Here is a 10,933-nt window from a genome sequence, read left to right as displayed (position 1 = left end):
AATGATATGCAGTAGGCAGCAGATATTTTGACGTGTCTGAGTGGGAAAAGCACAGTTGGATTAATGAGTAGACAGCTACTGGGCTGTGAGAAAGGCTGACATTGTTAAAACAAATGATTAGTCTGTTGTCCCAAAAAAAAAAAAAAGTTCTGATAATTTTCCATTTCAGATGTAAAATGTACGGATATGTTGTTTTATATCACTGTAAACTTGATATGGCTTTTGGCTTTGGAAAGTCAACTTGTGCCATTGCAAATTATAAGAAGAAAAGAAAATAGAGGAGTCATGCACGTTATATTAGGAACTCCAGCAAAAAAATCCAGTTCCTAACATAACAACAACACACTTTTTATTGTTTTATGTTTCGGCTGCTTTCCAGCATTTTCACCTTAAACTTGTGTCCCCGACTACATGCACATTAAAAACAATTCAAGGTCACATATTGTGAATTATTTTATTTATAAGGACATGACACACGACAATCAAAACAACAATTGAATCCGATTGCTTACAAATCATAATATATTGCAAAAATCTAATTATATGGGTTACTTGACTGAAATCAATCAGCTACAATTAAAGCTGCACATTATTCAGAAAACAAGTTCACTCGACCCAACAAGTCAGAGACCATGCAAATTAACCTAACCAGCCTTATCGTGAAGCCGGGGGGCTTCCTTGTCAAATTCTTTTCAAAGTGTGAAAATGCCAGTCAAAGTTCATCCGTATTTGAAAGATGTTGACACAAACGACTTGTACAGAGATAAATGAGGGTAGCAAGAGCGACTGCATATGATATCCTGTACATATCAGTGCCTTAAATGACATGTTTCAAAAATAGTTTTATCAAAAAATTCATAATTCTGATCTTTTTACACAAAACATTTTTTTTCTAGCTTATACAAGGACACTTATGGCCAGGTTACGGACAAGAGTTAATAAAACTGAAAAAACAAAAACAAAACCCATAGTACTGCTTCTCATAGTTCATGAATCTCCAACCGTTTTGTACATTAACTGCTTAACTGAATTCAAAAGTTTTTCAAGAAGATTTTAATGGGATAGAATTTTTTAAAAAGCAGAATTATTCCTCTGCGCTGTGCTTTTAAACATTTGTTACGATGAAATGGGTAGCTAGTGGTGTATGTCCACCACCGACCTATCGGAGTCCCCATGAAACCAAACACAATTAAAAAAAAATTTAAAAAAAAGAAAAACATTTTTTTTATTTTTTTTTCCAGTATTTGGCTCAAAGTTGACCCAAAAAAAAAAAAGTATTTTTCATAGTATTTTACAGTCTGTCATTTCCTGTAGAAATGACGACTCATCCTGCACTTGTGGGCGTATCCTAATCCTGTCGTCATCACACTAATCAGAGTAGACAAAAATGGGCAAAAAAATACACACATATGGAAGTAAATAGCACTCTACTACTCTGTTTCATGGGGACTAGGTGAAACTCCACCTAAAATCTATTTAAACTTTTGCTTAAAAAAAAAAAAGAGGGATTTTTCTATCACCACGGTTATATCGAGTAAAACCGCATCGTAACGCACAATCGACTGCATTAACTCGCAAAAAGAGTTCACTTTGAGAAGAGAGAAAAAAAATGCTCGAAAACAAATTAACATGCCTTCCACTGACAAAAAGTGTCTCTTGCACGCGCCTTGTCTCTCTATTGACAAAGATCTAACAGTACTTCTGAGAACATAAAAATATACACAACGTATTTACAGCAGGAGATTTTCTATACATTCTAAAGGGAATGATCAATGAGGGGAAAAAATAAAAATAAAGTATTTCGTGATTAACGTGGTGCTGTCTGTTCCTGATTGTCAGTGGAGCTATAACAAGAGGGAGCTTAACATCGGTTCCAAAACCCAAGCTGGATGGCGCGTATAAAGACAGTGTTTAACACAATAGCACCTAAGACGTCACATATACATGTACACACGGAAAACAATCAACAGTGTGATGAAGCACAGAAGAGACTTCACTCGTGTATTTAGAACTGCATGGTTTTCGACAAGTCCCGGATGGATCTGTCTCACGACTAAATTCTAGCAAAAAAAAAGGCGATTACCGTTAAACCTACAGTCACCCGAGACATGTCCGTCAGCGAGACGCCATTTCCTCCCAACCACAGATAATAGTTTGACAATTTAACTTGATACTTCTTAAAAAAATAAAGAAACACGACCGGCAAAATTAAATACAGCTCCCGTATCTCAATATATTACAGAGTGAATAAGTTAAATGCTTATGTGTTTGCTGTCATTGTGCAAGTGGAATTAGTAGCCTTAGAGCACAGACTGAGTAAAAAGGTTTACATGTACAGGAATGAGTGAAGGAAATGCCAGAATTAAAAAAAAAAAAAAAAAAAAAAGAAAGAAAGGCACAGATGAAAAATGAACAAGACTGTAAAACCAAGCACCTCATCTCTACATGTGCTGTATAATTCATAATATAGTTATAATTAAACTTTGATGGTCAATGAATACACGGGCTCCTCATCCCACGGTCGCCGCGACCTGTCTTCCAAGAACAACAACACGACGCACTTTAAAACTGCAGCCGCGAGCAAAGAGCATAGTGTGTCATTTCAAATAGTTTGACACGCAAGTTTCCATTGAGTGGTTCGTTTGATCAAATCTCATTTAACCAAAAGTTGACTCCTAAGTATAATGGAAGCCGTCCACCGTGAAAGTACGCACTACATCCCCTGTAGTGAAGAATGTGCAAATTGTGCAAACACTAAGCACAATCCTGTTAAGTCATTTCACTAAGAGTTACATATTACTACTAAAGGAAAAGAAGAATTATCCTGCAGCCATTACATGTGTGCAGCTATTTGAGGCCCAAGTTTTTTTGTTGTGTTTTTTTTTTTTTCTTTTGAGGGGGAGGGGAGCCTATCTTGTGCTAGAATCACATTTATACAATCAGTGCCAAGTAATCCAAGCCCAAAGGGAGTACGTTAACCCTAGCTATCAGCGTGAACTGCTCTGGCCATCACACCAACTGAATTAAACCCAATGTTAAAGTGGAAATATGAACTAGATTCCAGATTAGATAAATACAATCACTCAATCGTCGCGCACATCCTGTGGATGTGCTAATGTCAGGAGAGGATAAAGTGTCTTTAAATAAAGTGAAAAATGATTGCGTTATAAGTTTCTTAACATTGTGTCATTTCATGATACTATTTCACTGCTGTAATAAAAAGGTTCAACTACTGAATAAAAGTCCTGTGGCTTTAGGGGGGAGGTAGCTACAGTAATGACAGAAAGGCAGACATAGACAGCCTACGTTTTAATAAGTGTTGCTTTAAGCAGCAAGGGTGACCTCACGGTTTTTTGTGCAAGGCAAACTGATTGAAACCAACATTAAAAATAAACTCTATGGCAATGGTATGAGAGAATAAGAATCAATCTCATGAATTACACTTTGGTCGCTTAATCTCTTGATGTTCTGTACATTCTGGAGCAAGAAGTAGCTTTTCAAGGGGGAAACGCAAAATTTGATTCGATGAATTTTCAGTATTTTCCATTTGTGAGGCTAACATTTAGGTTGAGAAAAACAAACAAACGATACATGAATATCTTCACGAACAGACGGTTTTTAAGAAAGAGCACATATTTGCAATGGGACTTGTTTTGGCAAAACAGGAGAGATGGAATAAAGTGCAGCTGAAATTATTAACAGAAATGAATTCTCCCCCCCCCCCCCCCTTTTCAACCGAACGATTCACTGGTCGACACATCTGGGGAGGAGTTCAGTTGAGACCTGGTCTCAGTGACTCGAACTAAAGGGAACTCTGAGAAGTCTGTGCTGTGTCCTCGGACACTCACTTGTCCATTGGCAACAGTAAACTGCGAAGAGGATCCAGATCGCGGCGTCTGGAAATGAGATTTGAAGTTCTGATCGAAGGAGCTTATCTGAAAAGTCTGCAGTATCCCTTGTGGAGAGTCTGTCTTTTTGGAGGGCGAGACCTGCTCCAGGAAGTCCTCCTCGGCTGGGGACACTGCGGAAGGAGGGGTGGTCTCATCACCTGAAAATGAAAACGAGTGCTGGGAGTCCCCAACCAGTAATCCAAAGTGAGGTTTCTCTAAAGTGGACCTCAGTGGAGAGCTCATACCTGATTTGAACCTGCTGGGGGAAGGAAACTGTTTCTCCGTAGAGAACAGAGGTTGTCCTGCTAACGTGGGGTTTTCCGAGACCAAGCTGAGGCTCTGGCTGGTCAGGTAGCTGTCGTTCTGACTGGTCCTCTCCAATGCTTGCTGGAGAAATTTGGAGTATTCTTGCAAGAGGCTGACCTTCTCAGTGGGCGGCAGAGCCTGGGCACTGGAGGCCCCGAGGCTCTCCACGGGGCTGCTGTCCGAAACGTCGGAGGAGTTAATAGATATGCTCGACGTCACCTCGGTGTCGGCCACGCTGAAGGAAATGTCCGACTGCCCATTTGCTTTGTTGGCGTAGTGGTCCAACAGCGTCTGGAGGACCTCGTCGGGCAATACATTCTTGTCATGAGTCGTCTTAATCTCTGCGTTGATTGGCTGGGGCTCCAGAATGGTGGCGGGGACCGTTTCGTCGATGACGGTCGACACCACGGTTTGTGTAACAGGCGGCTGAGACGAGATGCTGCTCGTGTTCAGGCCGTAATCCCGACTGTTGTTGGCCATCGCGGCTTGAAGATAACGCTTCTTCTTGAGGAACTGCATGGCGTCGTCGTAGTTTGTGCTGCTGGCTGCTGGTTTCGTCGGTCCCCCTTGAAGAGTTTCGACTGACTCGAGTTCGGTGTGGCCTTCTACATCTAAAAGGCTTTGCTTGTCCACGATTTCAAAGGTGTACTGCGGGACCTTGCTGTTTTCCTCAAAGGAGGACAAAGTTGACAAGCAGGGGGAGGTTTGTTCACTCGATTGTTTGTGACTCCTCTTGGGGACTTTCTTCAGGACTAGTTTGGGAGGAGTCGTCGTCTCTTCTGATGACACTTCTTCGTCTTCTTGGTCTTGGCTAGCAGTTTCTTCGGGGAGTTCCACAGAGTAGTCCGTGATCACATACTCATGTTTGACTTTGGAGGACACGTCATATAGCGACAGACCATCGATTTTAGTCGGCCTCTGCTCCTCCTTCTCTTCAGTTTCTACCACGGCAAACGTCGGCCCTTCCATCTGGGCGGCGGTGGAAGCGCCCGAAGTCTTGTCTGCACATTTTTGGCGCTTCTTCTTGGGCAGTGAACACTCTTTGGCAAGAAAGGGGGCCCCTAACGAATCCGCATCGCGCATAGGTCCAACTTTACCAGCGGTCTTGTTCGTCTTCCTCTCTCTGTTCTCGTGACACATTCGTCTGTGCTTTAAAACCCGGTCTGTTCTGGAAAAGTACTGCAAAAAGATGACACAATACATATGATTTATTGTTAAAGTGATCAGTTGAGTAAATCACTAAGGCAGGGAGTTTACATCCAACACTTTCAACTTTCCATTCTACGTATACAACGGAACTAGACAGTTTCAGGCATGACATGTATATTTCACCAATTCACCTGAACCTGGATGATCCAACACTTTAATTACTGGCTCTTCTTCACATTATAACCGAGGTTCATTGTCTTAAGCTACCTGTTCAATCTGTAAGCTCCATAAATTTAAACACAGCTAATATAACCACGAAGTTCATTTCACAACATCTTGTTTTTTCCCCCAGTGCTATGAGTGATTCACAAGTTTTCTTTCTGTCTACGTGATACAAAACATAACACAAATATGGTTTTCTTTATTAAACCTATGACAAATATAACAACAATAAGACTGTTACTGCTACGTAACAACAGAAACATTCACACTGCAAATGGTACATGTGGGATTTCATCTAATAGATCTTCAGTATGTTCTCTTTAAACATTGTATGTTTAGCTGGAGAATAAAAACAACATAAGAACTGCATCTCTTGCCAGTAAAATGAGTCGGGCTGCATCGTTTACTCTCAACATCTTCACAAACACGAGCTCCGGCTGTGTAAATGTTATGTCTTTTCTGATAGGGGATGCCAGTAGTTCTTTAATTTCCTTCCACTGCAATATATTGCCTAGCCCTAATGACCACTAATTGGCGATGTCTTATTGTTATTTCACACCCAAGGCGTTTGATTGGATTAAAACAGCCTTGTTTGTTCGTGCTGATGAGGAAGCTGTCAGTTGAGCAGACCTGCCAAATATATGGTCTCTGTCTCGTTTCCAAGGCTGTTTGAAGCTTGAAGGCAGCTTAAATGCAAATGGCCAAACGCCAAATGTTGTTATTGTAAATGTGCGACTTTAGCATGAATTCACTATTAAAGCTACCCAACGTTTATGGACTCAAATGTATCAGCAGTGTAAATGCTAATCATTTGGTTAAAATTTGACATGCAGTCAAAATGAGTTTCCTTTGTGAGCTGTTGTGTTTGTATGCTCTGTGAGATTTATCAGTTCATCAAGTCAAGTAAATGACAGCGCAGGATGTCACCACAGCTACTGTGAGTTATCCATCAGTCTGCATGACTTCAGAACAGCAGAACCAAAATTAACAACATTTTCGTCTTCTCATCAAATGAACTGAACTAAAATGCCTACATTAAATGCTGTTTTGTTGCTTCTAAATACACTAATTTACAAGCAAAACAAAAGCAGCATACCTGGTGACAGTAGTCACATTGGTAGGGCTTCTCTCCGCTATGAGTCCTCTTGTGTCTCTCCATGTGATACTTCTGGATGAATCTCATCCCACACTCGTCGCAGCGAAAAGGCTTCTCACCTAAGCAGAACGACAAATGAGATGATTCACTTGAGACTGAAATGACAGATCCTTGCGATAATGGGCTGGTTTCCTTCTTCACTCACCTGTGTGGATCTTTTCGTGTCTCTGGAGAAGATATTTCTGAATAAAGCGCATGTCACACTGGCTGCACTGGAACGGCTTCTCACCTAGAGGTTGAATAACACGTTAAACGTCATTGTATTATTCAAACAACACAAATGCAGCCCGACAATGCTCGAAGGAACTTTCAAATAGTGCATTGGCCCTGTTTTGCTCGACGGTTAATCATTTGATGACTCAAAGTGACCTCTAGTGACAGCATATCTATTTTCAAGACTTTGATACAGTGATATTTGGACTCACACATACCAGTGTGAATGAAGACGTGTCTCTGTAGATGGTAGTTAGTCCTGAATGCAGCATTACAGTGAACACAAACGTGACACTTGGGGTTTGGCATGGTCATTGATCCATCGTCATCAACGCTGAGAATCTGCAAAAAATAAAAGGTTAGTGGTATTAGTTTAAATTTCTAAGCATGTAAAAAAAAAAAAAAAAAGCACAGTTGCTGATCTAATTTTTTTCTGAACCTTTGCTGGTGAGCGCTGCTTCCTCTTCTTCTTCTTGGGACACACCATCAGGTCCTTAATTGCTTTTTTGTCCTTCTTTATATGGGCCGCCGGCTCGGACAGCTTCAGCTCCTGCTTGATGTTCAGCTGTAAAAGTAGAACCATAGATAGTCAAGACATTTAATATGGCACATGACCCACTTTAAAGGGCCACCCAGTCGGCCAGCAGTTTATCCAGGTCAGGCAGGTGCAACTGGGCAAGCAGAGAAGCATCGAGCAATGCGAGGGCACATCACCATGGTGTTGCTTCAAGCATAACAGCCTGGCAGGAAGCCCTAGATCCCAGAAAACCTCGGACATGCTGAGAGATTACATCTGCCAGCTGGCCAGGGAGAGCTTTTTGCGGATCCTCCAACTTACTTTTCCAAAAACAGCAAATAACTTGTCTGTAAAAATTTACAGAATAAACCTATGAAAATAATATTATATAAATAATAATAATGTAGTAATAATGAATAACAAATGCAGCTTTGAACCTGATCCCGTGGATTACTTAAAATGAATTATCCTCAATGTTTATATTTGAAATATGAAAATAGAGGATGTTCACATTTACAGATTGGGTCACAGTACCTTCAGTAGTTTAAATGCAAGTTAAAAATGATGTGGATGTGAGCGCTCATAACGTCATTACAAATAATAATATCAATCATACCCTAAATATTTTTCTCAGACTGACTTTTCAGACTACAAACCAGATTGGTTTGTAGTTGCAAGGGCCATATCCAGTTTTTTTTATATAAAAATGTAGCCATGGCAGTAAGGTTGAGTGGCAGAATTTGTCACTCACTGTTACATAAAATATCTTATTATGCACTAAGGGCACTGTCAACAGCAGTTACTTGGGACAAAAGCTTCAATGCCCAGTTATGTTCTGAGGGTCTATGCAGCTGTCAGCATGTGACACACATTGTCAGGAACGGCGCAAAAGTTCTCTCCGATTATGTGGAGACTGTTGTAAGTACATCCACACAATTATTTATAAAAACATAAACTACTTTTGAACCAGGGTGAACTCACTGGCATATGAAGCAAGCAGGGCAACTTATTGGTGAGTTTTAGGGGGGAATGCACTCCCACCTCGCCTCCTCCATCCTCCTCTCCTCCTCCATTCTTTGTCATCTCCTCTTGCATCATCAGCTGCTCCGGGGGAACCAGGTCGTGAGTAACCAGCGAGCTTCCGGTCAAGTCCTCGTCGTCATCCTCGTCGTCGTCGTCCTCGGCCAGCAGAGGGTGGTCTGCCAGCGACCGTTCCCCGAGGGTCATCACCACCAGCGATCCTCCTCCGCCAAGGCCAACTCTCCCACCTACGTCGATGCCTCCGCTGCTGCACTTGAGCAGCATGCCTTCCAACTTGTCCTCAGTGTTCATCGTACATAGAGTAGTTCTCGGGTCTGGAAAAAAAACAAGGAAATGGATGATGTGAGCGGGCCAAATGCAGGGAACACTCAGTACAGAACGATTTATTCACCATCAGGCACAACTATAAAATCATCCAAAGTGCCAGCTGTGATCCGTCATGTAAAGACAGCAAAGATGCAAGCGACAAGGAGCACATAATTTATAGTATGATGGGCTTTCGAGGTTCCTGTAAGTCACAAATTAATCTTATTCAAGCCGTTGGGATATTAACTTATTTCCGAAACAAAAGCTTAAATGAAAGAATCATGTGAAGCCGTCCATTAAAGACACCAGGGTGTTACAAATTGATTAGGATGTCTATTCTGGTCTCTGCCTTTGCCGTACACTACCTGTTTACATAAACAAAATTTAAAGATTACTTTCTACCAACCTACATATATAAGTTTGCATATTAATAATTAGTGATCAAGCCTCTTCTCAATAAAGTGTCAACTTCTCTCAGTGGGTCATCAGGCGTTCAGGTACTCTTATCCGAGATTGTACAAGTGCAAAGTGACAGGAAAGTTGAGAATCACCTGAAATAATGTGCTGCTTATATAAGCAACATTAGGTTTAAAGACGAGCTGTAGGAGTTCAGCATGTATATATCTTTCCAAGGCGGCTAAATGGCTCTCTGCACTGCCAACAGGATATCCACCGTATCGTAGGTATAAAAATATCTGGCATTATAGATTTTTATGTTGCAATATTACACCGGCCGCCGCACACACTTCACTTGGCGTATGATAAGAGATAGTTTAGGTTACTAACGTCAGCAATCACTCGATCTGAACACGGTGAAGCTAGCTAACGTAGCACTTGTGGACCGCTTGGTTAACAGGTTTGACCCTGCAGCTGACAGACTGACCCGGGTTAGGCAGTAGTGCGGGGAAATATCTGTCACGGTTTAAGCACACGCCAACGGCCGCTTAGTCCCACATGTAAACAAACTCACTGTGTCACTCGGGTTCAGTGGCTTAAGCCTCCTGCTAGCCAGCTAGCTAGCCGCGCTTGTCAACCCAGCTACATCATATTTAAAACAACGGCCAAAAAAAAAACGGAAGAGACGCGAGCATTACTTCAAAATAAGCACTTCTGCTTATTCTGAATGCTCCGCTAATGCTTTTATGCGCAATAAGTACAATAAATGGCCACGGATTGCTGATAAAAGCTGGCATAGAATGATTATTGCTACTGCCATTCATAATTTTATTGGCATATTGTCAAGTGGCTGTCTAAGAACTTTACTTCGAAGGACAAAACAGGAAGGGCCCTTTTATTTGAGACTACTTGACAAACCATTATGGCCTTCTTGAAGCTAGTTAGCTAGCTGCAAACATTGACTCGGTCTCTTTTGAAGCAATATTCAGTTGACACCGTAACTTAACAGCAGAAATGCCTTAGCCTATGTACTGTTCGACAATATGCGTTCAGCCCACGCTCAACCACATACGTGCCGTGAAAACACAACTTTCGTTTGCACATTTCACCAAACTTATCCGCAGGGCTAGTTTGCTTCAGCGCTGTCTCCTCGAGCCTCCTCGGCCGCTACCGCCTGCTACTAGAGCTAACGTACCCTTACAAACAATAACAACACCAGTCAGTGGTGCACAAGTAACATGCCAGCTGCTCAGCATGGATTGTTCTTTCTTACCTGCACGCGTTAAACCCGTTTAGCTGTCATGATTGTTATGCAAGACTACAGTGCAACGATGGTGTGCGGAATAGAAATACACCATCGCATTTCATGAAGGCTTTGGGAGCTTTTATTTGTCGCCATCTAGTGGCCGAGGTGTGTAAACGAGGCGGTGAACGGTGCGCTCCTCATTATGCTGCCGGTGTCTCACGTTCATTCGGCGACCCACTTCTCCGGCCTCGGCGACCCTCGTAGTTCTTATTGTTTTTAGCCTTTTTGAACTCGAGACGCAAAAACATGCGCACAAGTTTGATAGGCCCCCGTCGCGATTTGTGTTAACCGGATAGAATCCACGCGGAATCTATTAACGGGGCGCCTGTAAAACCTTTCATGCCTGCTGCACGTGATGGGTTATGTTTGTCTTTCTGATTGAAACGGGCAGCTCGTTTTCTCAAGTGAAACTGCCCGATACACGCTGATTT

At 41.9% G+C, this 10,933-nt stretch overlaps 1 protein-coding gene across 3 annotated transcripts; it reads right to left on the bottom strand.

Moving 5' to 3' along the window:
- Nucleotides 1–440: 440 nt before the first annotated feature.
- Nucleotides 441–10,583, bottom strand: znf148 (zinc finger protein 148). 3 transcript variants are annotated; one of them, XM_047601959.1, is made up of 7 exons: nt 10,470–10,583; nt 8,435–8,808; nt 7,376–7,501; nt 7,155–7,278; nt 6,869–6,952; nt 6,664–6,782; nt 441–5,375 (listed from the first exon to the last, which is right to left on the bottom strand). In XM_047601959.1, the coding sequence occupies exons 2-7, from the start codon at nt 8,783–8,785 to the stop codon at nt 3,732–3,734; spliced, it is 2,448 nt and encodes an 815-aa protein (XP_047457915.1). In that variant the 5' UTR covers nt 8,786–8,808; nt 10,470–10,583; the 3' UTR covers nt 441–3,731. The 3 variants fall into 3 exon arrangements, with proteins under 3 accessions (XP_047457915.1, XP_047457917.1, XP_047457916.1); XM_047601961.1 differs by having other exon boundaries at nt 8,495–8,808; XM_047601960.1 differs by lacking the exon at nt 10,470–10,583 and adding an exon at nt 9,771–9,824.
- Between the last annotated feature and the right edge of the window lie 350 nt (nt 10,584–10,933).

This window comes from Mugil cephalus, chromosome 12 (genome assembly GCF_022458985.1).
Source record: "Mugil cephalus isolate CIBA_MC_2020 chromosome 12, CIBA_Mcephalus_1.1, whole genome shotgun sequence".
Lineage (NCBI taxonomy): Eukaryota > Metazoa > Chordata > Actinopteri > Mugiliformes > Mugilidae > Mugil > Mugil cephalus.
This window is presented reverse-complemented; position numbering and strand designations above follow the sequence as displayed.